This window comes from Clytia hemisphaerica, unplaced genomic scaffold (assembly GCF_902728285.1).
Source record: "Clytia hemisphaerica strain Z4C2 unplaced genomic scaffold, Clytia hemisphaerica genome assembly, whole genome shotgun sequence".
In the NCBI taxonomy this organism is placed as follows: domain Eukaryota; kingdom Metazoa; phylum Cnidaria; class Hydrozoa; order Leptothecata; family Clytiidae; genus Clytia; species Clytia hemisphaerica.
This window is the reverse complement of record NW_027103599.1, coordinates 424,126-451,299: the sequence shown is the minus strand read 5'-3', so window position 1 is coordinate 451,299 and position 27,174 is coordinate 424,126. Positions and strand designations below refer to the sequence as shown.

The following is a 27,174-nucleotide window of genomic DNA, read 5'->3' as shown; positions in this document are numbered from 1 at the left end:
AAGGTCAAGTGCAAAAAATATAAAAGTGTAGCAGCTGGATTCGGATGAAAATTCGTGCACTGTGTAATGGGTGTATAGCTTTTAATTTTATGTCCTGATTAAAGCAAATGTGATCATTTTTCTACTAGGGGTATGCTTGGAAAATGACCAATATAAACTTTGCTTCAAAAGTAGACTAACAACCATCAATCAAAACAACGCACACTTTTCACGAGAGCTGCTCGGAACTGGCAAGCTAGTCCTCGGCCTAGGCGCGATTGTGCCGTACGCTCTAAGACAAGAAACTTTCGCGGCTCTCAAATCAAATTCAAAAGGGGGCCGCCGTCCACATAGTAAGTTTAGTACGTACGCACTAAAATGCCGAAAATCGAATACCCCCCCCCTGTAAGCACGCGTACGCAAATGGCTATCACTGGGTAAGTACGTACTTTTACATTCACCCCCTGTCCGGTGTTGTTGTTGTCTATTAAGAAACTTTTTCTTTTCCTTGATGTGTATAAAAAGCGTAAAAGTAAAGCAAAGAAGGACTATGAAAAAATTTTCTCTGGCGTACGTACATTTTCCTTCGACCCCTCCCCTCCCCATGTACGCAAGCATACGCTTTTAAGAAGAACCCTCTCAAAACCTGGAAGTTTCGCGGAATTTCAATTTGCAGTTGAGAAAAATATTTTGTTCACAGTATGGTCTATTTTTCCCTGCGAAAATATGTTTTAAGATCGAGAGAAAATAAAGCAAGAGTGCTTTTGTGGTTTCTGTTCAACAAAAATCAGTTTCAATCAATAAATCAAACCACGGAGGTATAAAGAAAAACAGGAGATGTACTGTATGATTAATCACGGTCGCCCTCTCCTCTACGATTAATTAAAAAAATCTCATATTGTCATACCGGGTGACCCACGAAAAAGTTCAGACGTTTCCCGACGTCTTGAGGCCGAACAAATGTCCCAAAGTGCTTGGAGTTTTGATATTTAGAAAGTAAATATCCTAACTTAAAATTTGAGCCATCACTTTTTAAATTTGACCAACTTGTTCTCTACTTATGAGCTTTTAAAGTCAAAATTCACTTTTCTAAAAGTGTAAAAAACACATAAATTTAAATTAGTTTAAATTAGTTTAAATGTATAATTTGATAGCAATGAAATCTGTTTGAAAACGAGGACAACAATAAATTTATGCATCTTGAGAAGAGTGTATTAGGTGAGACGAGATCTATTGTTTCTGACGTCGGTGTAAAAAAATATTTGGACTAAATAAAAATAGGCCTGTAAGTAAACTTGGCAATCATTCTCATCAAATTAAAAGATTTTTTCAATCGGTGTTTTCTTCAAAGTGAACTCTATTGCTTGATACTTTCCTGCTTTCCTCCAAAATTCTCAAAAGGGGGCACTTGATTTAAAAACGAAAGTGCATGCGGTCGAAAATTAGGCCTTTGAAGTTGGACCCTTACAGTGCAGAGAAAACTTAGCAAAAATCGACTCTTATGCTCATAGTACATTTTCATGAAAATTCTTGACCATTTTTAGGCAAAATATAATTAAATTTTCCAAATATCACACCCTCAGAGTTCAATTGTTCTCATCTTTGATCATTTCGACCCTTACACTTTGAGCTGGGATTTAAGAAGCTTGGAAAAAGAACCCGGGCCGCACGCGTACGGTTGATCATTTACCTTGAGTGCCGCCCCCCCCCAGGACTTGTTTCGTGGGGCTAAGTTTATTTAACTCTTGTACAATTGAAAGCTAACACTGATAGATAGAATGTTCAGAGCAAAACTTGAGCTCTACTAAAATATTTTATCATCGGGTTAGAGTTTCTTTTGTCGAAACCGTAATATAATAAATATTACATTTTCGGCATATTATTAAAATTTTACTATTCCTAGAAAATAAGGACAGGAGAGCCTTTTAAGAAGACTCTCTGTCTATCTTGCATTTTTCTTTGCAATAGCCAGTCCACAAAACTTTTCAATCGGACAATTCTCATTTTTAATTACTTGATCGAGTAAAGTCAAAGAAATTCTACCACGTTTGCAATTTTTATCATCATTAAACATTTAATGCTTTTATAAAGTCGAAGAGCAACCGGAATGTTTTTCACTTTTAAGGCAATTTTTATTCGAAAATTCGTACTAGTAATAACATGGCTTAGAGAGTGATTTGGGATTAATAACCCCGAGGTTCATTGAAAACATTTCAAAATAGCCCGGACGTAGTGAGTGCTATTTTGAAGTGTTTTCAATGAAACGAGGGGTTATTAATCCAAAATCACCCGAGAATACCATGTTATTCCGCGTTAATTATATGGTCATAAAAAGAATTGAAGAACACTCAATCGCTATTCTTTCGAAACTTATAAAAACATTCGAAACTATAAAAAAACATTCGACTGACACTCTTATTTTGATTTGCTTAAAAATTTCGTACGATATTTTGTTAACCAATCAACTTTTTCTTTCAACCAATAGAAATTTTTGTTTACATCAGGGCGATTACAAAAAAGCGGGTCTATTACGGATTTATCGTCCCGCTCGTCCTTTACAAATCTAAGCTAAATGTAATCAACCATATAATTATCATTTTTATCAAACGATTCGCGAAAAACATCTTTTCCTCAAATTTGCAAAAATAAATGTCGCAAATTTCGCGATTTTTCGATCTCGCGAAAGTTTCTGCTTGCGAAAGTTTGTACGCCCTAAGAATACCCTCTAGGTTGAGTTTCACAGAATTTGATAAGAATACAGCCATTTTGTATCTGGTTAACAGAAAAATACAGCTTCCGTTGTTAGACTTGAATTTAAACTTTGAGGCAGAAATGTAATTTTAGCTCCAAATGTTCTTTCAAAAGTCCAAAACTCTCAAATTGATCATTTATCATATTTGTAAAAAAGTTGACCCTTATCCAAAGTACACTATTCTTATTAAAAAAAAGCGTGTTTATACTTCAACGTTTCGTGTTATAAAATAAATTGTAATCAATTTTTAAGACATCTACACAAAACAAAACATCAAGTCCTACATAACCGGTTTGTCACCGTAACCAATGCAACTACGACGAGCAAAGAAAAACGAAGATGGCAAAGGTCGTTGCCAATATTCAAATTGAAAATTATCAAAACCAAAATCTTTTAGCACTCTGTCAGTGTCTTTGTGCAGCTGACACCCACAAATAATCCTTTTCCATAAAGGTGTGTATAGGATTTGAAAGTAACGCGTAAAGGTCCATGGTTTTTCAATAATATGCTCCAAGAAATAAAATCGGCCACCTGGTTTCAACACTCTCATGATTTCACGAAGAGTTTTCTCTTGGTCCACACAGCATAAAAGTTTCGTGCAAACAACACAACTAAAGGTGTTATCTTTGAAAATCTCTTGCATTTCCTCAGCATTGCCAACTTGGTGTTTCTCAAGTGTAGCTTTGCTAGATTTCATACTCTCTTTCAAGTAAGAGTGAAATTGCGTGTTTAAATCTATAGTCCATATCTTTGCATTCGATGGATAGTATGAAACATTTCCACCAGATCCACAACCAAGATCCAATATGGGTCCACCAACCTTATCAATAACACTTTCCATAGATTCGAACAATTTGCACGTTTTATCATTGATCTCCTTTATCCCATGAATATGCTTTTTAGCATAGTTGGCAACTCGTTGTGCAATGAAACGCTCATGATAATACTTGATAAGCCTTTTGATGAATGGAATTTTGGATAGTGCATAGATCACTGCGATTATTATGACTACCACGACGAACCAATGCATGATGTTCTCTTTGAATATCTGGAAAATAAATTGTGAATGAATTTTATATCTTTTTATATACAGTGCCAGACAATCTACTTTAGGCGGACAAAATTTCGCGAGCAGAAACTTTCGCAAGGTCGAAAGATCGCAAAATTTGTGACATTTACTTTCTTAAATTTGAGGAAAAAATGTTTTTCGCGAGCATAAACTTTCGCGAATCGTTGGATAAAAAAAAGAATTTTCAAATAAAAATTGCCTTAAAAATAATAAAAAAATATTATTAAATCCGCTAAAGACGGTTGCTCTCCGACTTTAAAAATGCATTTGATATTTATTACGATTTCGAGGTTTTATAGATTTCGAATTTTTTTGAGAATTTTTCGCGAATTGCCCTGTTAAGAATTTTCAGAGACATTTACTTTCGCGAAAAAGGCCAAAATTCGCCAAAATCGCGAAAGTTTCTGCTCGCGAAAGTTTGTACGCCTAAAGTATATAGAGACAATTGAACCAATCGAACCAACTTGAAGGCTTATTCTGCTAATTGATTTATATTGAAAAATAGTGCGGTTCCAGATTCAAATGGTTCCATTGCAGACACTATTGAATAACATCGAGCTTCACAATTGCAATCGAACCAATCCATTTCTACCCAAAACTTAATTAAGCGAGATTCGACTGAGATCGTCTTGGACAGTAATACAAAAGAAAGTTAATTCAAAAGTCAAAGTAAAAACAGGACATGTAAGTACTTCATTTATTATTTTATTTTTGCCTTTTGCCTCCACGCCCCATTACTTTGCTCACTAATTCTAACTGAAACTAATTTTCGTGGAAGTGCCTCCAACAGCCCCTCCCAGTGTAGTAATATAATAATACAGCAAGTTTTACTTTAAAATACAAAGAAATTTTGCCATGCGATATATCTTCTCTTAAATAAAAACAAAAAATCGCACTGCGGTGTCTTCTCTCTAGACAAAAAATCAAAAAGAGGTTTTCAAATCGTAACTCGTAACAAATAAAGGGAGAAAATACCATAATTTGCATTAAATTGGTATTTCTCCTTCTGTCCTTTTTGTTAGTCGTGATTAATCGTTAATTGCACTCCGAACCATTACTAGTACAAACAAGGCAAACAGGCTGACATTATACACCTTTTCGACCGAAGTCGCGCGGTCAGGCGCGTGCCACTTAATTATTCAATTACCCCCCTAAACTCGATCCATTCCTTTTTTGACACATTTCTCTATTGTCTATAGAAGCGAAGAAAGGACTGGGACGGTTTTAGTGGAATAAAGCGGACAAATAAATGCCCGCCCGCGCGGCAATTGGCGGCTACGGTCGAAAAGGTGTATTATAAACCAAAAATTATCAAAGCATGTCAAGAAATGGGAGTATAAAATAGCCACATGCACTTGTATGACGCGCCAAAACGGAAATAAATACTATATTTTAGAACGACACTATCTTTGTTAAAACGACACGAACATTCCTTCGAAAAAAAATACTATCTTTGTCAAAATGTTAAACCGATACTATCACTTGCACCGCACCACACCACTGAGCTGTACAGCAAACATCTTATCATTTCTTTTCTCCATACAGTCGAGTTTAACCGTAGCATGCTAAGACCACGAAGTACAGTATACAGTATACTACGACCTCTTAATATACTAAGATATTCATTTGACTCGTATTAGGTCCTAGTATACTAAGAGGTCGAAGTACAGTCGGTACGTGTCCTGGAAAAAAGTCCTGTGTCAGAACACGACTGCAAGTAGAAAGATCTTTGTGAGTGTATGTCTTTTCTCTCTTTAACGCAAAACACGATGAAACCACAGAAACGCAATAAACATAAATTAGAAAATCAATTGTGTAATACTAAACTATTTTTATGAACGTCTCTTTCAAACAAAGAAAAAAGACATTAACGATCACATTAGTTGTCATTTTTTATCTGTTTAAAAAGTTTTGGAAGAGGTCAAGTGAAAAAAGACATTCCACGGCTAGCTACATTCCACTGCTCCCAAAGTCTGAACAATTTTGTACAAAATTTCTTAAATTCCACTAAAAACTTGCCTCTGGTTGGATTATGTGCGCAAAAGTTTTATGGCGGGTTGGAGGCCGCCCACGCTGTCCAACTCAATTCTGTGCCGTATCTCCAGTCGGGCTCGACAGTCCTTCCTCCTAACTCTGCAAATGGGTTGGTTGGACCTGACAATCACCGAGAAGGAGGGGTGGAATTCAGGCCTCCCGCCCACTAAAATTCCTTGACCCAGTCTGGCAATGACGTAATCTTAACCTTCCAGTTGTTGAAAATTTTCCCAACCTTCAGACAGAGCTTTCGAGTGTGTCGGAAGAAAATTTCTGAATCGAGTGCGAGATAAGCGAACGTCCACACTTAAGCCGCCCACACTTAAGGGCTCTGACCATAGTCGGAACATTGATTTTAGTATTTGAACATTAAAGTTATGTTTTAGGTTCTTTAACACTTTGAACAAAGAATTGCCTTTATAAATTGCTTTTTAATTCAAAAGTAATTAAGAATTTAATTGCAAAAATGACGTTATGAACTTTAAAAAGACGTTAATATTATGTTGCATCACCTTCTTTTATAAAAAGTGCTAAGTTTTAATGGGTAATTAACCTTTTTGTTTCGAAGTTTTTTCAAACTGTCCGCAAAGAATTGAACTGTTTTAAATTTTTCGGAAAAATTTTCTAAATTAATGCATCAAAAGTTATGGCAGTTTTTCTATGAAAAATTGGGATGGAAAATTGGTCAAAAAGCACTATTTTCAAGATTTTGAAGCAAATAAGCTTTTAGAAAAATTTTCCGAAAAATTGATTTTAGTTCGATAAAAGATACACCATTTACCGCAAAAAACTTTTCAAAATGTTTTCAAAATGTTTTTTCTTCGCCGAAACTAAGCTCTTCAAAGTTGAAATACTCTTCTTCGCAAAAGTCTTCATTTTCTTCTCCATCAAATGTTTTCATCGTGATTCTTGAATTTTGACTCACGGATAATTGGCCTAACAAAATATGTATAACATGCCACAGTTTTGTGGGCTACATCAAGTAGAACTTTATATTTTGTAAGTGGCAAATATTAAAAATTCACTATGGTCAGAGCCCTTAAGCTCTGAAAGGAGCGGACCAATTTCTCATAAGAAAGGAATGAAAGTGAGCCTTTGAAGTGCCAAATCCCAAACTGGGCTAACTACGGCCCCTTGTGCGTAAGCCTAAAATATTTTCCTTTGACCCGACAACCCCTGAAAACGGCTTGGGGTTCAGGCCTTCCACTGCTGCAAAATCCTTGACGCGGTGGGACGAGTTTCCCGTCCAGATGTTGAAAATCTTTTAATAAAGGGGAAGGGGGCCTAATTGGGGGTTGGAAATTGTACTTCTGAAAACCCAAAAATAAGGTAGTCCAAAAAAGCAAGAATACGTTAAGAATATTTGACCCTCATCCAAAGTACACTATTATTATATAAAAAAAGCGTTTAATATATCAAATTCACTATGAACTCGAAAAGCCCCCCTTTAAAAACCACATGTCGGAAAAATCCGCCACTGCTCCTTAAAAAATTAAAAAAAAAAAGAACTCTCATCCAATCAGAAAAAATCATAAGCCATATCATTTTACAGTGCCATTGCATTCTCACCTTTCATTCGCTCGCATATCAAAACAAATACATAGCTTTGCTTTTGGAATACGTTATTAGACTAATACAGTGTCATGGAGATACAAGATATGTCTTTTCAAACGAGAAAGCGAAAGTTGATGAAATATGTAGTCTAGGAGTATTTAGATCATGTTTTTATATAATGGTACAGAAGGATAAGAAGGGTAAGGATATATTGTAAAGGTGAAAACGAAAGTTGTATGTTTATAAACTATGTTTCTTTTTAGAATTGATAATACATATCTAGTTATAATATCGCTAAGATTTACATTGAACTTTTTATTACACTGGTTAAAGTGAGACTCGCGGGGGTTTAAATTTATTATTCAAGGGTCAATACTGTAGCTAACGGATAAGAGATCAGGAGTCAAAAGATGTGCAAATTCGAAAAAGGATAAGGATTCTCTTCTGAGTTGAGGTTATAGAAATTAGTGAGAATATTAATTGCAGATATTTGTGGTTTGTAATTACTTTCATTTTCTTTAATACGGCTTTCTGGAAATTAGACAAAACACGACTTTTTTTACATGAATATTCCTCTTGTAGAGATAAAAGATGGATAATAGAAAAACTACATTTGACAAATGTGACAAAGATGCTTGTAGAAATATGCAAGAAATTATATTTCGAGCATTCACCACATCAGGGTACCAACATTTTATGGACGCTAAATTCACCAGCTCTACCATAATGTTGCCACATGGTTTTACAAACAATCTGATCAAATATATTAGTGATTATTCTTTACTGAGAAGTATGGAGAAAAAATCTGCAATTAATTGGAATCCAAACGTAAAACCTCTATTGCCAGTGTACGTCGAAGATGATGGCAACTCATTAATTCATTCCGTATCTGTTTATATTTTTGGTTTGCAAGACAAAGCACATATTCTCAGACAAGCAATCTTTCAAATAATGAACATGGAAAGTAGGGATGGTAAGTGAGCTTAAGATACGAACAGGTCTTCTTCATTTCAGTCATGATTCTTCCTAGGTTACCCAGCTGACACACAACGTTGTTTCAACGTTCATCTAACGTTATATGGACATTGTGAACGTTAGAAAAACTGGGTAAGCAAAATTGCTGTTTTGGATTCTGCTCCCAGACTATTTATTTTCATTGTCCTCTATAACTTTGCCTTTTAAAGTGAAAAATTACAAATATACACCCCTGTCTCTTCCTGTGACACAGATTAAATAAAGGGGCAAACCAACAGTAAAATAGTTTGAATAGAAGCGCTAAAGCAATGGGGTGGTATTCTGAATACTATTGTTTAGAGCTTAAATGTCAGTGAAGATTCCAAGTGCCTTAGTTTACGTAGTGAGAAAAAGCCAAAAGCCCATACATGTTTTTTATCTATAAGCATAACATTTATAAGACTCACACATACACAGGCTCAGTTTTTGGTACTTAAACAATGGCTCTGTTGTTTAAGAACAATAGAATGGTAAGCACAATGCGAGCCTGATACAGGGGCAGACACTTGCTTATAAAAAAACATGTATGGTAGTTTTTAAACGTGGTTGAAATGTATCCATCTAATGAAAGTGCAATATCAATTTGTGTGGAGTAAATTTTTGTATTATTTTTGTCACAATTTCAGGAGATTATTATACTCGTTGGGTTAATGATCACCAACAATGTTTGATGGCTTTGCAGCGATCATCTCCAAAAGATTACAATAAAGAGTTTAATAAATCGTGGGAATACTATTTAAGCAATGTTAAAGATCAAAATCCTCATCCACGAACAAAGAAATACGCTTCGATTGAAGCTATACATATCTTTATTTTGGCAAATATAATTGGGCGACCTATCATTGTTTACGCTGGTTATGGAGATCAAGAGGAGAGCGCTAATGCTATACGTTTGGAAGGAATCTATTTGCCGCTGATGCGATCACCAGAAAACTGTGCTAGATCTCCCGTCCTGATTGGTTACAATTCAGATAATTTTTCACCCCTGCTTATCGCCAGAAATGATGATTTAAATTTCAGTACATTTAACAACAACAGCCCTAATTCAAATTATCATGCACCTTTAGTACGTTCCAATGGCTCAAATATCCCTGTTCGATTTTTACGAGATCAAGAATTTGCAAATTCATTATACATGCTTCGAAGATATTTGGATGTCATCACTTTACAAGGATCTGTAACAACAACAGTTGCTGAATTGAGTTTCAAAATGCCAAATGAACATACTCAAAAGATGATGACAGCTACGCTTGAAATTGTTACAAGATGGGCTACCGAAAGAGGCAATGCTATAAATCAACAGCAATACCTATACCAAAATCAACATGTACAACATCAACGCTATTCTGGCCAATATGCAGAACCACCACTGTCACCCATAGCATACAACCAACAACCACCACCATCACCCACAGCATACAACCAGCAACCGCCAGTATCACCCACATCATACAACCAGCAACCATCACCATCACCCACAGCATACAACCAGCAACCACCAGCGTCACCCACAGCATACAACCAGCAAAATCCTTTCTTCAATCATAATCGGCAGCAATATCATCCTGCACATCAAATGCCAAACAGTCATGCAACAAATGGACCAGCTTTGGGACAATCACCACAACACGGACCCCCATTTCACCAGAATCAAACATACAACCATCATCAGTATCAACCTACAAAAAATGCTGTGCATACCGGATATGGTGCACCTTTTGCCCTAGCACCTGATGGTCAGCAAAACGTTAATTATCAAAACCAATACAAACCTAACCAGGTTGTCAAAACTGGATACGATGGACACCACTATCTCAATCACCAAAATCAAACTTATCCTCTTCAGGAAAATGGATACCAACCGCCGTTTCCCATTCATAAACCACAACCTCCTTTCAATAACAACAGCAATGAAGATTATTATGACGCTGCTAACAAGTACAACCAGTACCATGCTGCGAACAACGGCTTTGCCATTGCTCAAGAACAGAAAGCTCTCCCTCAAAAACAACCATTCAAACCAGAACTCGAGTACAAGCAACAACAAGAAATGATCGCACGAAAAGATGAACAACGAAAATTCTTAGAAAGGCAACAGAATCAAAAGTTTCAAAAGCCACCACGATATAATCCGGAACCGAAAGGTCAATGTTCCAAATGTCTTAAAGTCTATTTCACCGAAAACGGATTCGGTTTATGTGAAGGCTGTTTTGCTCAATCGAAAAAGGATCAACAAGAAGCTGATGCAAGACTAGCCTTTAACCCGAATCAAGCAAAATGTGTCATTTGCAATAAAAACCCTATCGTTGATGGCTCGATTTCTTGTCAGGAGTGCGTCACCAAACAAAAGGAGTTACTCCAAAAAGTAACAGGCGAAGGAAATGCAGATAATGAGGATAATCGACCAGTAAAAGATGACGAAGATGGAAACAAAGACAATGCTGATAATGACGGTGACGGTGACGGTAAAAATGATACAGATGACGATGAGCAGAATGATAAGGGTGAAGACCAAGAAGATGATATTGCAAAGGTAGATACCATGCTTATGCCTCTCCTGTCTCAGTGCCACGGTGGTATCTGAAACCCTAAAGGGATTAAATTTTCTAAACTTGACCAGAGATAGATAGGTCCGACCGGGGATTTTGATTCGTAATGTCTCTTGAAAGTCTTCATTTTGTAGATTTCTAAATGTCTTAAAAAGAAGCTAAATTTTAAGTAGCTAAACACCCCCAACCTCGTTGACCAATTGCAATGGGGATGTCAATTCTCTAGGATACAGCTCAAATATCCATAGTAGGGATTCTCAAGATTGTAAAGAACCTAAAGATTACAAGGAAGCCAACTTGAATGAATATTAGATTCTAGATTTTAGCCATTTACGTTAATTTTATTGAGGCCGATTTATTGATCGAAGTTTTCGAATTTAGAACGCCATAATTTTTCTGTAAAGTAATGCTTTATATTAAATTAAGGATGTCGAAGATCTCGCAATTGAAGATGAAGTTGAAGAACAACAACCAGTCTTACAGCCTACCAGGTGCAAATACTGTAAACAACCAACTGTCGATGATGACGAATTTTGTAAGACGTGTCTCAAAGTTATAAAAAAGGAAAGATATGAATGGGTGTATGAAGTTGGTGGAGTATGGCAGGAATTCGATAAAAATGATGGCGTGAGTATGATTTAATGTTGAAGTTAAGACTTTTGGTTGGCTATTTTTCTCAAGGGTTAAGAGCTGTCGTTTGAAACAATTCAATCATCCTCTAAAAAATTTTCAAGGCAAATCTTTTCCCGTTATAAATACATCTAAAGCTGTTTGCTATGCTGCTGTCAGTACAAATTTAAACACGATGAATCTGACAAACACAGCGATTAGATGGCGGAATCCAGGCAATCAAACATAGTTGTTTTAACGTCTATTTAATCTTTAATCTTTAAACTTTATAAGATAACTTGAAAATAAGAAGGATTCCCCCTAAGCGTTAGGTTGAATTTGGACTTGATTCAAATTATTTATTTTCAAATATTTTAGATAAATTCGGAACTTCTTGATGTACATTATCAAAGGTACAAGATGGAGGGTGGACCAAATTATATCGAATTCTCATCCGAAGATGGAGTGGACCATATGTTGGATTTTGAAGACATGCTCGTGATGAACTTGGACAATGAAGAGGAGAAAAAAGTTGAGAGACGCGCAGTTCCAATGTAAGTTTTTACACCACTCAGTGCCCCTTGGGCAAATGGAGGGTACGGGTATGTGCTGCCCTTTAGGGTACCATATTTAGACTTCCAAAGACCACCTAAGGGTTTTGAAAATCAGAAAACCAAATTTCAGTCCCAGGGAGTATATACAGCCTTAGGGAATATTTTCATTCATCAAAAATTACAATCAAATGATATTTCAGCTCGAAAGAAATGTTTTTGAGGATAATTATAAATTTCATTTAATTGGAACATATAATTTTTGGAAACGGGGACTTTTTTAAGCCATGTTTAGACTGACACACCGGTCGGGCTGAAGCGATATCACGCGGGGAAAGAAAGCAACCTCTCGGCAACTTTTCTTTGCTCTCCTACGCAGCTTCTATTTCTAATTTCTAATTTTTACCCCCTATGTTGAGGAGGTCGTTTTTTAAAAAGGTGACCCCCCTGAATTTTTTTCCAATTTTTCAGGACTTGGATTCTTTTCTCCCTTTTTTTTTAACCACCCTGGATTTCGACCTCGTTATACTGACTACCCTGGATTTTCAACCCGATTTTACTGACCAACCTGGATTTCTTCATTCACTGGACGTCACACCTCCTCAACATAGGGGGTACACACTTTTTCTGGAATAGCCAATTAATTTTTTGTATCAAAGAGTGACTATAAAATAGCAAATTTCCAATTTCATGTATAGTAGATATTTCACACTTGGAATACTAATACATTCTCTTATTTTTAGCGAGGATAAGCCACCTCAACCAAACATCTTCGAGGTTCCTGCACATTGGAATAATGTTCCAGATGCCGGCTATGTATTGATCCCTGTGACTGATCAGAAGTTTAATGAAATTGCTGCTCAATTCACACAAACTATGAGACAACAATACAATAGCAATCAAGTCGGAGGACAAGCGAATGGAAAGATTGCATCCATCCAAGAAGTTTGTAATGTACAAACGTTTCAACGATATTGTTTGTAAGTTGAAGCAACGATTTTTTATTTCATATCTGGATCTGATCGTGATCTAAAGTAATGTATGGAGTCAAAATATTGCAAGTGCTCAGTCATTGTGAAAAGATTAAAATTATGAAGTAGAAATTTCCGGGAAACATAAGATAGAAACGAAAGTATTAGAGCGGGTTACTTGAACACTCGAATACTGACAGACAGAGGGGGTCCAAGATATGGTGAAAAATGGACGAACTAGACTAGTAAACTAGTCGGTTATTACTTATAATAACACTGTCAATCAAATAATGTAAACACTAATTAAATATTCAGCGCCCGTGAGAGAAAAGGAAAATAACCGACTAGAAGCTACTTCCAACGCCTTTTTTTCTTCACCTAAAATCGCAAGGAGAGACATACAGATTTCTGTATGTCTGACTCGTGCGGGATTGCATTTATTTTTCTTTCTGTTTATTGCGTTTTTAGAAATGCTCATTTATTTATATGTTCCCATGTTCAATGTTACTATGAAATATCATTTAGTCAAAAAAGTTGGATGGATTCTCAAAAACCTAAAAAAAGTTGTAAAATTAAACAACGTTTTTTGAGGGAAGTAGCTTCTAGTCGTTGAAATTCAGAAAAGAGACGCAACTTCACCCCTTCGATTCTTTTTATTTGGAGCTTGATTTTTTGTATATGGGTCTGTTTTCAACGACTAGTTTACTAGTCTATGGACGAACGTACTTTTTGAACATCTTACAATGAAGGATAAGGGATATAGTCAAGGAAAAACAAATAAATATAGGCCAGTCATGAGTCATTTCTGAGAGCTGATTTCTAAGGAAAAAAGAGAAGTGCGTATAAAATTTCTCAACAAATCTCCCAAAAGCTCAGATCTTCATAAAGCAACTGCTTTAAAATATTTATTTAACCTTTTGTAGTACTTAATGATTTGATTTCTTAATTTTCTGTGATTTCTTCTAGAAAGGAGGCAAAGAAACTTTTTTCTCTTTTCTTTTTAAAGGAAGAAGCAGAATATGAAAAAAACAAACGGTGAAGCGAATGTCAATGAAAAACAAATATGGCATGGAACCAGCCATAAAATTGTAGAAGCGATTTGTGCTCAAAACTTCGATGGACGAGTGAACACAGCCCACGCATATGGTAAAGGTGTTTATTTTGCAAGAGATGCAGTTATGTCAAGTAGATATTGCAAATCTGTTGATGGAAATGGGCTATCGTATATGTTTTTAGCTGATGTATTGATTGGCTATTCGACTTTGGTAAGAGTGTGTACCTTATTGGTATTATATTTCACGGGTTACAAAATTTCGCGAAAATTTTGCGATTTGCTAAAATTGGGCATTTTCAAAAAGTGGGAATAAAGCAAAAATATGACTGATTTCGCTTGAAACACAATGTATTGGGTGTAAACATACCAAAAATAGTAACAAAACTAGTGACGGATTTTCGGTCTATTTTGAAATTTTTTTGCGTGTATTTAATTTCGCGATTTTGTACTTTTGAAAAATTTAAACAGTATGAAATTTCGCGAAATTTCGCAAAATTAAGTACCCGCGAAATTTTGTAGCCTGCGAAATTTAATACCAATAACATTATCGGATGTGCCGCTTGTTATGGTACATGAAAGAATAAAACACTAGTCCTAAATAGTGTGGCATTTTAGTGAAATTTGAAGAAAAAATTGAGAAAATTCAAAATTTCAATCCCATTCTCAGGATTCTTCTTAACTCAGGCTTAAATACTGTAGCACTTTAAACTCTCCGTTATTTGTTTGCCAAGAATGCGCTTCTTTTAAAATATCCCTGGATATAAAACATTTTTGAAAAAATCCTTTCTCCTTCAATCTACGATTTGTAATTGCCATTAAAGAATACGACCAAATTGTTTTTCAATCTATTATGTTACAGGGTCAAGGCCAATATGTACGTCCACCAGTGCGGCAAGGAAACATTTTGTTCGATAGTCTTGTGGACAACATTGCTAATCCTAATATGTACGTCGTTGAAGGTGATCAAGTATATCCACGATATCTGATCAAATATAAGAAGTAGAGGAAGATCATATAGGTTGTGAAGGGTATAAACAACATCGTTGATAAGATTCACATTCGCTGATCGAAATAATTTACCGAGGTATTGAGATTGTGATTTTTACCATCTCACATAGTAGTGGCATTTGATTTATGGAAAACTACAACTGTATTTAAACTGAACACTCAAAGTTTTAAAGTGATAAGGAAAATTGTGAGATTATTACATGTACCACATTTTAAAACTAAAGCTATCCAATAGGCAAATCTACGATTCGTCCAATGCAACCGTTTATAAAAAAAAAAATACATTTCACATTTCTTTTAAATCTTTGAATCTTAGAACTATTTCAAATTTTCTCTTTAAGAGGGATTCCTTTATTTTTATAATTGTTAGCGAAATATAAGCAAATTAATTTGAGATAACTATGTAGTATATGAAATTTTAAATTGCATACCCATGTTTATAAATAAAGACTAAGAAATTTAATGAGCAATCATATATATTGATCGAAAAGTCCGCTGGTGACAGACAGTGAAGTGCAGGGTCGACAGGGAAAATGCGTTGTAAGGGTGTAAAAAGAAAAAATATTTTTCGAAAAACCAAATAATAGTCTGATGGCGAAAAAACTTTTTTTTGCTTTAACCTTTACCAAGTAGTATATATGGGTTTTTTATGTTATTTTCTCATTATATGGTCCGTTAGAACCGGTTTTGCCATAGCCATAGTTGGCAAAGCTGTGGAAAGATTTCTTATGGAGCATTGAAGGGGGTAAAGTCATTTTGGTCTACAATCATTGACAAAATAATTTTAAACACCACGATGATTTTTAAGCGCGTTAAACTACAATTGGAAAGAAGAGTTTTAAAACGAGACTTAAGACTTACGACCTGAGGATCTCAGGATTTAAAAGCTCAAATTTGCTTCAATAAGGTTTGGAAGATAGCCTATAAGCCACAAAGCCCCTACAAAATCGAAATATTCAATGAATAAAGTGGAAGTGCTAAAATTGCGATTCTCGCCTGAACTTTAAATTCTGAAAAACATTACTGTAAAATACATTACGAATTTTTTTTTTTTTTTTTTTTTTTTTACGTCAATTATTTTCGCAGACACACGCTTTTCTGGATCTGAAATTTTTGGAAGTCTACTAAACTGGATAACATCGTTTTTGTCAGATCGCAAGCAGCTGGTCAAAGTCAACTCAGCCAAATCAACAACTAACCCTGTCGTAAGTGGGATTCTTCAAGGAAGTGTACTTGGACCTCTGCTATTTGTCATTTACATCAATGATTTGCCAGACAAAGAAGTTTCGGATGCATTTCTCTTCGCTGATGACACGAAAATAGTGAAGACTATAGATTCGGTAGAAGACTCTATCGTTGTACAAAGAGATATCGATGAAATGGAAAAGTGGTCTCAGGATTGGTTACTCACGTTCCATCCTGATAAATGTCATGTCTTAACAATAGGTAAATTCGCCAACATCAAGCATGCACACAGATACCAGCTTGGGGGTAATGAACTTGAACATGTTTTTGAAGAAAAAGACCTCGGCATCTTGATCGATTCGGAACTAACTTTCGAGGAGCATATACCCAAACAGGTTAACAAAGCAAATTCAATCCTTGGAGTCATCAAAAGTCACTTGGAATATGCACAATCAGTATGGCAGCCAAATTTGCGTCGTAGTATAAATTTGATTGAAGGTGTTCAAAGACGGGCGACAAGACTGATTCCTCAATATCGAAATCTCCACTACGAAGAACGTTTAAAAAGACTCAAACTTCCATCTCTTGAGTTCAGAAGGCTTTTCAGTGATATGGTGCAAATATATAAGCATATTCATTTTTACGACCCACAGACAACTCGGAACAAGTTTGTTAAAAAATCCCGTCCAACCAGATTCCATGATCATGAATTTGTTCCAAACTTTGCTGATGATGGTTTTCGTGGGGCTCAGACGAAATCTTTCTACTATAGATCGATCCCAACATGGAATGCACTACCGCGATTTGTCATCGAGTCAACCTCAATCAAATCGTTTAAAGAAAGCCTAAACAAAGCGTGGGAAAAACACCAACTAAGATACTTGACATATTAATATTGTAATTAGAAATCGGTTCGTAGAGGTTCACCTCGGGCCTGTGAGCTTGTATACATCATCATAATAATAATAATGATTGTAAAGACACTTTCAGAAAAATATATCAAAATCGTTTAAAATGCTTATTTTTGCTGAGTCAGCACTTTTTTCGATTTTAAAATCGTTATATCTCGCCAACGGTTGGTTTAAACATACTAAACCATATATTTTTCTGAAAGCCCGTGATCAGGGCTACATGATTAAATCATCGACGTTCCAATTTATCAATGTCAGTAAAAAATGTTGACGTCATCGTCATTCGTCATTTTTTGGACTTTAGAGGTCATTTTTGACATTTGAAAACCATAAATAATCAGTTATCAAGGGTCCAAGCTACCCTTGATTAATTGTAGAAAAAAGTACCATGTCCGCCATTATGAATTTGAGTGTTTTCCCATCTTCCTGGGGGTGGGGCTTTTTTTTGGTGATTCCTGACATGTTCCTGGACCTATGTGCAAAATTTCATCTCTACACCATTTTTGTCCCGGTTTTGGTGGTTTATGACCTAATTCTACCTGACTAATACTTTATATTTTTGCCATTCACTTTTCTCATTTTCCTGTACGGGTAATAGACGATATCGGCTTCACATGAAAACTCAAATTTGACCCCCAAGAATTCCCCACAATGCTTTGTGCGGAAAAAGTTTCACCGTAAACTTTTTTCCGCGCAAAGCATTGTGGGCAATTTTCGGAGGTCAAATCTGAGTTTTCACGTTAAGCCGATATCGTCTATTGTGTCCGCTTTCATCTGTTTTATTTAGAGATTATTACAAAATTACTTCAAGAAAAGTAAAGGAATAAACAAAGTGAAAGAGAATGACAAAAATGTCAAGCTGCCCTCAAGAATATCAACAAAAATACACAAAAAAGTTTCAGACCGCAAAAATATCATTTTTTGCTGATGATGAGAGTTTGGGCAGTTGTTCGTGAGAGTTAATGAATATTTGTCTCTATTCATCAGAAACATCAGAGATGCATACAGCTGCTAAGACAAGGTAAAGATAATGATTGAAATAAATCTTTTTTTTTTTTGATTTTTAAATTACATTTTTTTTGCTTGACCATAAAACTCAATCCAATTCTTACGAGTTAGACCAAAATTGACAATTTCTAACTTAACCCTATTCGGACTAGGGGGGGGGGCTCTTTCTGTTCGGAAGTCAAACTATTGGTAATAGCTCCTGAAATAATAGAGCTTTTGCCGTGAAATTTTCTGTAAATTCCTAACTTTTATTTTGCTTCAAAATAAAAATTTGACACCTAAATATTTTCACACCTTGAGCATGATGACATTTCTGACAGTAAAGTGTCACAAAAATTGACACTTTTCCAATACAAATTTATTTTTAATGTTAAATATATCGTTTAAACCGTAATTTATTGAATATTTAGGATAAAATAAGCATTTTAAACTCAGGCAATTTTTTTTCTAAAGCCTTTGTTAGAATACAATAGCTATTTATAAGAACAATGGAAAATTTCGGTTTTTGCTCACTTTGGGCATGATGAGTGACGTCATCAAAAAAAATTTTTTGTCAAAAGTTACCTTACGTGACAAGGATCTTTTGTGCCAAATTTCATCCAAAAAGACCCACTAGATCAAAAGTTAAGGGGTGGTACAGGAAAAGCCCCCCCCTAGTTCTGAACCGCCCCTAAAAGCCTAGTTTGAATAGGGTTAAACTGGGCATTACAGGAGAGCTCCGCCCTCCTATATAGCCCATGTCTAGTATACTCGTCATTGGTACTTAAAGTATTGTTACTTAGTCTATTCCAAAGAACAGTATATTACAAGATATTTTTGAGAGGGAGGACGTGGATTAGGCCCGGGAAAACTTTTTATGACCAAAATAGTGACGTCATAGGCAAAACTGCAAGGGAAAATAAGGGGTAGAGAAATAGCTTATTTTCAAAAGTCAAAATAAACAAAAATGATTGGTACCATCTGATAGAGCATGAAATTCTGAGCAAATAATTGTACCACAACAACCCTCTGAATAAAACACACAAAGAAATACAGCCGCTTTAAGACCAACTAACCGTCAGCTCTACTGCGATTTGACGTCAAATCTTGCCTTGGTCGTACTGACGTCGGTACGGTATGTTTTTTGAACTTCAAGCGGCTGTATTTCTTTGTGTGTTTTATAATTAGAGAGTTGTTGTAATAAATTTTTTGCTCTGAATTTCATGCTCTTTCAGATGGTACCAATCATTTTCGTTTATTTTGAATTTTGAAAATCAGCTATTTTCCTACACTTTATTTTCCCTAGCAGTTTTGCCTATAGCGTCATTATTTTGGTCATAAAAAGTTTTCCCGGGCCTAATCCGCATCCTCCCTCTCAAAAATATCTTGTAAAATACTGTTTCTTGGAATAGACTAAAAATGGCTAGGTCGTTAAAAAAGATGTCACGGGACCCCAGGCTCGGCCCCCCTACTATACGCAGCTCCTATTTCAGCAAACAACCGCCACCCTTTGATTCTCGCCCTCTGAAATGATAAATCAATATATTAGTATGCTAATCTAGGCCATATTCTATGGTGAGGGAGAGAGTCCGATCACGACTGTGAGATTTTATAGACTAATTGGTCATTAATGACAATATTTAGATTAATTTTTTTATCAAAGAGTGACTATAAAAGATCCAATTTGTCATGTATTCATATATATAGGTTCGAGGTTCCTGCACATTGGAATAACGTTCCAGATGCCGGCTATGTATTGATCCCTGTGACTGATCAGAAGTTTAATGAAATTGCTGCTCAATTCACACAAACTATGGGACAACAATACAATAGCAATCAAGTAGGAGGACAAGCGAATGGAAAGATTGCATCCATCCAAGAAGTTTGTAATGTACAAACGTTTCAACGATATTGTTTGTAAGTTGAAGCAACAATTTTTTTATTTCATATCTAGATCTGATCGTGATCTAAAGTAATGTATGGAGTCAAAATATTGAAAGTGCTCAGTTATTGTGAAAAGAAGACTGAAATTATAAAGTAGAAATTTCCGGGAAACATAAGATAGAGACGAAAGTATTAGAGCAGGGTACTTGAAACGAACACGGACAGACAGAGGGGGTCCAAGATATGGTGAAAAATAGACGAACGTACTTTTTGAACCTTTTACAATGAAGGATAAGCTAGAACAAAAGTTAGAAACTGAAAACCCACTTTTCCTAACCTCTCGCAGGCAAAAACGTGTTCGTTTACCTCCCAAACAATTTTATACACAGGGGTGGAGCGCACTTCCCGGCCATTTCTGGGAAGTTTGAATTACGGGAAGGTTGAATTGCTTTGAAATATTTTTATAACCTTTTGTATATACTTTATGATTTGTACTAGTAATAACATGGTTTAGAGGGTGATTTGGGATTAATAACCCCGAGGTTCATTGACATTGAAAACATTTCAAAATAGCCCGAACGTAGTGAGGGCTATTTTGAAGTGTTTTCAATGAAACGAGGGGTTATTAATCCAAAATCACCCGAGAAAACCATGTTATTCCGCGTTAATTATATGGTCAAAAAAAGAATTGAAGAACACTCAATCGCTATTCTTTTCGAAACATTCGACTGACACTCTTATTTTGATTGGCTTAAAAATTTCGTACGATATTTTGTTAACCAATCAAAAATATCGTACGATACTTTTCTTTCAACCAATAGAAATTTTTTTTTTTTACATCAGGGTGATTACAAAAAAGCGGGGCTATTACGGATTTATCGCCCCGCTCGTCCTTTACAAATCTAAGCTAAATGTAATCAACCATATAATTAGATTTCTTACTTTCCTGTGATTTTGTTCTAGAAAGGAGGTTCTTTTTTGTTCTTTTTAAAGGAAGAAGCAGAATATGAAAAAAACAAACGGTGAAGCGAATGTCAATGAAAAACAAATATGGCATGGAACCAGGCATGCAATTGTAGAAGCGATTTGTGCTCAAAACTTTGATGGGCGAATGAATACAGCCTACGCAATTGGTAAAGGTGTTTATTTTGCAAGAAACGCATCTATGTCAAGTGGATATTGCAAATCTGTTGATGGAAATGGTCTGTCGTATATGTTTTTAGTTGATGCATTGATTGGCTATTCAACTTTGGTAAGATCATCTTTGTTACCCTCCCAACTTGGGTCCTCAGGAAATGAAAAAATTATCGGATGTGCCTCTAGTTATGGTACATGAAAGAAGAAAACACTAGTCCTAAATAGTGTGGCATTTTAGTGAATTTTGAAGAAAAAAATTGAGAAAATCTATTTTGTATCCCGCTACATACGGTTTGTTTACAGATTTTGTCAGTACTTTTATGTCTCTTTAAGTACTGTGACACTATATACTCTCTGTTATTTGTTTGCTGAGAGTCTACTTCTTTTTAAATATTCTTGGTTCGGTACGAATATAAAACATTTTCGAAGAAACCTTATCTCCTTCAATGTAAGATTTATAATGGCCATAAAAGAATACAATCAAATTGTTTTTCAATTTATCATGTTACAGGGTAAGCACGAATATGTACGTCCACCAGTGCGGCAAGGAAACATTTTGTTCGATAGTCTTGTGGACAACATTGCCAATCCTAATATGTACGTCGTTGAAGGTGATCAAGTATATCCACGTTATCTGATCAAATTTAAGAAGTAGAGGAAGATCATATAGATTGTCAATATCGTTGATAAGATTCGTATTCGCTGATCGAAATAATTCACCGAGATATTTGAGATTGTGATTTTTACCATCTCACATAGTAGGGGCATTTGATTTATGGAAGACTACAACTGTATTTAAACTGAACACTCAAAGTTTTAAAGTGATAAGGAAAACTGTGAGATTATTACATGTACCACACTTTAAAACAAAAGCTATCCAACAGACAAATCTACGATTCATCCAATGCAACCGTTTATCAAAAAAAATACATTTCGCATTATTAACTATTTTAAATTTTCTTTTTAAGAGGGTCCTTTATTTTTATAATTCTTAGCGAAATATAAACAAATTATTTTTAGATAACTAGATGTAGTATATGAAATTTTAAGTTGCATACCCATGTTTGCAAAAAATATAGATGAAGAAATTTAATGAGAAATCATAATATTGTCCAAGCTGGCAAAGCTGGGGAAGATTTCTTATGGAGCATTGAAGGGGGGGGGGGGTTATTTTGCCCTACAAGCTTGTTAAACTACAATTGGAAAGTAGAGTTTTAACTCTGAGTTTAAAACGAGACTTAAGACTTGCGACCTGAGGATCTCAGGATTTAAAAGCTCAAATTTGCTTCAATAAGGTTTGGAAGATAGCCTAGAAGCCACAGAGCCCCTCCAAAATCGAAATATTCAATGAAAAAAAGTGGAAGTGCTAAAATAGCAATTCTCGCCTGAAAATTAAATTCTGAAAAACGTTACTGTAAAATACATTAAAATCTCTATATATTTCGACCATGATTGCAGAGACACTTGGAAAGTCAAATTAAGTTCCTTACATGTTTTTTTTTTAATAAGCATAACGCTTATAAGCATATGAAGGCTCAGATTTGCAGAATTCCTAAACATAACATAAGCATATGTCAGCCCGAAATATTTTTCCAGTTGTCATTTTTATCTGTTTAAAAAGGTTTGGTAGAGGTCAAGTAAAAAAAAAGACTTTCCACGGTTTCCTACATTCCACTGCTCCCAAAATCTGAACAAATTTCTACAAAATTTCACTAAAAGCTCGGCTCAAGGGGAATCATAAACATGATTCATAAGCATATAATAAGCATAACATATGACTGGATGCTTTGAGAACTTAAGCATACACGAGCCTGACCAAGGGGCATACACTTTCTTATAAAAAAACAAACATGTATTGACAAAACATATTGTACTATCTAATAGAGCATGAAGAGTGTAGGTCTTTGAAGAAAACAACGAAAGCATCCACAGGGACCTTTTTTAAAACATCTGTTTCCCAGCTATCGTCTACCTGGAAAATTCAATCTGTTCCCCGACATTGAAAAAAAACTGTTTCCTAGATCAAATCCATCTGTTCCCCGTCCAAAACAAAAACTTTGCTCCAAATATACTCTTTCCTAGAGATTTTGATGTGTTATTCCTAAAAGGTTTTTCCCTCGCACTAGAAATTTTATTTTTTCCCAGTGAGCTATGATTTTATTAGCTAGAACGAAGAAACAGATAATTTTGAGGAAATAGTACTAAATTCTACTGACCACCCTGGATTTTCGGCCTTATTTTACTGACCACCCTGGATTTGTTACCTCATTTTACTGACCCCCTGGATTTTCCTCCTCGACATATGGTAACCACCCTGGATTTTAACACTCTAAAAACTGGACCACTCTGAATTTTTTATTTTCCATACCATCCTGGACGTCACACCTCCTCAACATAGGGGGTACAGACTATTTCTGGAATAGCCCATTATGGGGAACTGCTTCTGAAACAAGCTCAGCTAATCTGTGACGAATTGCCATTTAAAGGGCCTGTTAAGTTGATTTCAGAATGATCCACAAAATATAGCTAAAGATGATTGTCATTTTTAATCATTTCGCTGAATATTTTGATGAAACCAGCAAAAGTAAGCTCATTTAAATTTATCTTCGAGATCATCATATAAGTAACACTGTATAACATAACTAATATTATAAAAAGTAATCTAGTAAAACTTATTGAAATTGATTATCAATAAACAAAGCACTGCATAAAGATGGACACAACCTATACACCCCCTTCTCACAGACCCACTGTGGGCCCTTCCCACTGAAAAAATTGACCAAAATATCGTCCCCGGTGGAAAATCATCCTCAAATTTTTGTCCCCGCTGAAAATAATCAAATAAGCTAATCCTCACTGCAAAATATTATGCACCACCCTCACCAAATTTTCCGACTTGAAAACAAAAGATTAGAAGTCCCCAGTCATAAAGAATATCGGGATATCAATTCCCATCGAGTGTCAGTCCGTTATTTTTATCCCCATTGGCTGAAAAAATCCTACCGGGTTGGTGAGAAGAGGGTGTACCTATAGAAATCTAGGGAAAACAACAACAATTCAAGTGTTATTATTAAAATCCACAAAGTTAGAAAATCTCGGATCAGTAAGACATGTGAAATTAGTTCCCTCAAACGCTCATACTATTGTTTTTTTGAAGTACTGAGAGTCAAGATAATCATAAAGCTTACCTAGGTCATGCAATCTTTTCAATATAACGTACTGAGAACCGTTGGAACCATATACACACAACACACCACCTTTTTAATAATATGGGTTCACCAATTGAAGTTCATTCAGCTCTACTTCATTGATAATTACTTTTCTTCATTTTAATTTTTTCCATACTGTAAAAATAAAGAGTATTCTGAAAATATATAGATGGGAATGGAAAATGAAACAAAGAGTAATTATTTCCTATATCTACACCTTCACCACATCTGACCTCCATTACAATCCTTAAGAACATCTCCCAATGCCCCATTTTTGCTATGCTACCAAAGCGTTTAGCTTTAGCATACCATCCAAATCACTTCATCTAACTGTATGCTATATGAAATATCTAAGTCTTAACTTCAACACCCCTGTCTCACAGCCCCTGTGGAACTTTTTCCCACAGATGGAATAAAAATTTCTATCGAAATCCCAATGGAAATGGAAATTCTATTGCTGTCGAGCTTAAATATCCAGTGGTTTTGGACAGCAAATATCTTTATTCAATTTTGAATGGCAATGAAATCAAAGTCAATTTCCGAGTGGGGCTGAAATTGTAGGGTATTTTGTTCACCGGGGACGAAATTTTGGCCAAATTTTTCAGTGGGGCTGTGACACAGGGGTGTACTTCATCTAGATGTATCTACTGTTAGGTGTTCAAAAGCAGGGAGGGTTCGAAAGATGCTTGAAAGAATTTTATTAATTCACTAGCAAAAAGAAGTCTGTATTGGTCTGTAACTTAATTGAAAGCAAATTTTAAGCAGAATGCATCATCATGTTAAGACAAAAATTGGCTCGATAGAAACTCTAAGATTGCTTTGGAAACGTTGACACAAGATACCCCTGAATTCATATTTGCCATATCAGCTTAAGAGTAGTTAATTCCGGGGGGATACTAGGGTTGCGAGCTGACGGGGGATGCCGCTCGACTTTCGACCTTTGAACCCTTACCGGGACTAAAAAGGAGAAAACAAAGGAAAATTTTGGGAATTTTACGACCCTTAGCAGGACATATATGACCAATTTTGACCGAATTTCAATCTTTCGGGGTAAAAAATTTCCTATTTTTCCGACCCTTAGTGGGATTGAAATTTGATTTTCTGATTTTTTCGACCCTTAGCGGGAGGACTTTGGAAATCCAAAAAAGGTACCCTTAAGAGCGGCACATATCGTACCCTACATTTGGTACCCTCCCATTCGACTTTATAACAAATAGCCCATAACTAACAAGTATTGACCACAAAGATTAAAAAAGAAGTACAAAGCAGTACTGTCAGTAACATAATTAAGGAATGGTGAAGAACTTCTTGTACTATTATTGGCTTGAAAAAGAAAATATTGAATACACGCATAACGTTTATAAATATACTAAGGTTCCGTTTTGGTAACAAAAATAAGCATAAAGCTAAGCATACCTCCTAGCTGAAATGTAAAAAAAACTCGTGCAGCTAAATTCTAAAACGCTGACTTTTTAAGGGTTAATTTTAAAGCTGTTCTGAGCTGTTTCTGAGACCAAGGATTTCCGCCCGTGGCGCCAAATAACAAAAAAAAAATCATTCTTTGAGCAGAATCAATGTTCTGATTTGGAAATTTTCATGAACCCAAAGAAAATGAACAAAAGTCTAAGCATATAAATAAGCATAAATTAAGGCTGAAAATGAGAATTTGCTAAGCATATTGAGCTGCTAACAGATTTTCCTGTATGCTTATAAAACAAAACAAGCGTATTTTTATCATTTTTTCACTTCAAACTTCCTTGATTGTTCTGTAAATACCAGCAGGGCCAAATTTTTCCACAGCTAATTTGAAGTCTTTACCGTCAAAGTAGTAATCGTCAATTTCAAGAATCTGCATCTCATTCATCATTTCACGAAAATCTTTGATATTGTGTCTTTGCAGATCCAATGCATCCAAATCAACTGATTTCACTGGTAGACTTTTTAATAACGAAAAATCCTTAGGCTTATATTGATAATCACTACTATAGTTGCGATACAAGTAAAAGCCAGAAAAATAAGATTTTTTGATTGGTGGCTCATGCAAAGACTTAATTTTGGATAGAGTTTCAACCATTCTTACGACATCTTCACTCCCAAATATTTCAAATTGAAATGACTTTATATGCCTAAAAGGCAAATCTGTCAGCAATTCCATGGGTGGTACATTTTCATCATCAAAGTCCTCAAAATTGAATTCAAACTTTTTCAAATATTTCATTTTTCTCATAACATCAGCAAATTTTAAAAGAGAAGTATGTTCACCTTCTGTTCTTAAAAAGAAACTCTCAATCTCTATAATTTGAATGTCGTATTCAACCATCAACTCTAACTCTTTTATAGTAAGCGAATAATTTCCAAAATCAAGCTTTACTGTGGTGCTTTTCAGTTTTGCTAGTAGATTGATATAATCCAATATATTATTTTCAGTGATGTCAAAACAAGACATTGAAACACTGGGTATATGAAATTTATCCGCAACTAATTTAAACTGTTGAAATGTCCATATTTCATCTAATGAATTATAATGATCAATTATAAGTTCTTTTACTGAAATTGTTTCAAGGATTTCTAGGAAATGATCAAATCTGTCTCCTTTGAATTTGAAAGCATTTGTATGGACAGCAACAGGGACTTTCAAATGGCGCAACTGTGTTTTCAATGGTGCCCTATGTTTATTCCAAGTATCAATATGTAATAAATTAAGGTCAGGCACCATT

At 35.3% G+C, this 27,174-nt stretch overlaps 1 protein-coding gene and 1 long non-coding RNA gene across 3 annotated transcripts; one reads left to right on the top strand and one right to left on the bottom strand.

Annotated features, from left to right (window-relative positions):
• Positions 1-2,932: 2,932 nt before the first annotated feature.
• Positions 2,933-24,594, bottom strand: LOC136802010 (uncharacterized). The gene is made up of 2 exons (XR_010845941.1): positions 24,437-24,594; positions 2,933-3,779 (listed from the first exon to the last, which is right to left on the bottom strand). It is a non-coding gene; the product is annotated as an uncharacterized lncRNA (long non-coding RNA).
• On the top strand, positions 7,963-22,272 carry LOC136802009 (uncharacterized). 2 transcript variants are annotated; one of them, XM_067058709.1, is made up of 7 exons: positions 7,963-8,361; positions 9,029-10,935; positions 11,378-11,578; positions 11,939-12,114; positions 12,855-13,091; positions 21,105-21,363; positions 21,760-22,272. In XM_067058709.1, exons 1-7 carry the CDS (start codon positions 7,980-7,982, stop codon positions 21,901-21,903), a joined length of 3,306 nt encoding a protein of 1,101 aa, XP_066914810.1. In that variant the 5' UTR covers positions 7,963-7,979; the 3' UTR covers positions 21,904-22,272. The 2 variants fall into 2 exon arrangements, with proteins under 2 accessions (XP_066914810.1, XP_066914811.1); XM_067058710.1 differs by lacking the exons at positions 21,105-21,363; positions 21,760-22,272 and adding an exon at positions 14,093-14,174 and having other exon boundaries at positions 12,855-13,095.
• Positions 24,595-27,174: the final 2,580 nt, after the last annotated feature.

What these genes read in the sequence shown, in the direction of transcription:
- LOC136802009 (XM_067058709.1), top strand. Translation starts at nt 7,980, where the DNA reads ATGGATAATAGAAAAACTACATTTGACAAATGTGACAAAGATGCTTGT. An exon ending in GAGAGACGCGCAGTTCCAAT is followed by an intron (nt 12,115 to 12,854) that starts GTAAGTTTTTAC and finishes TCTTATTTTTAG; the next exon opens with CGAGGATAAGCCACCTCAAC. An exon ending in ACGTTTCAACGATATTGTTT is followed by an intron (nt 13,092 to 21,104) that starts GTAAGTTGAAGC and finishes TTCTTTTTAAAG; the next exon opens with GAAGAAGCAGAATATGAAAA.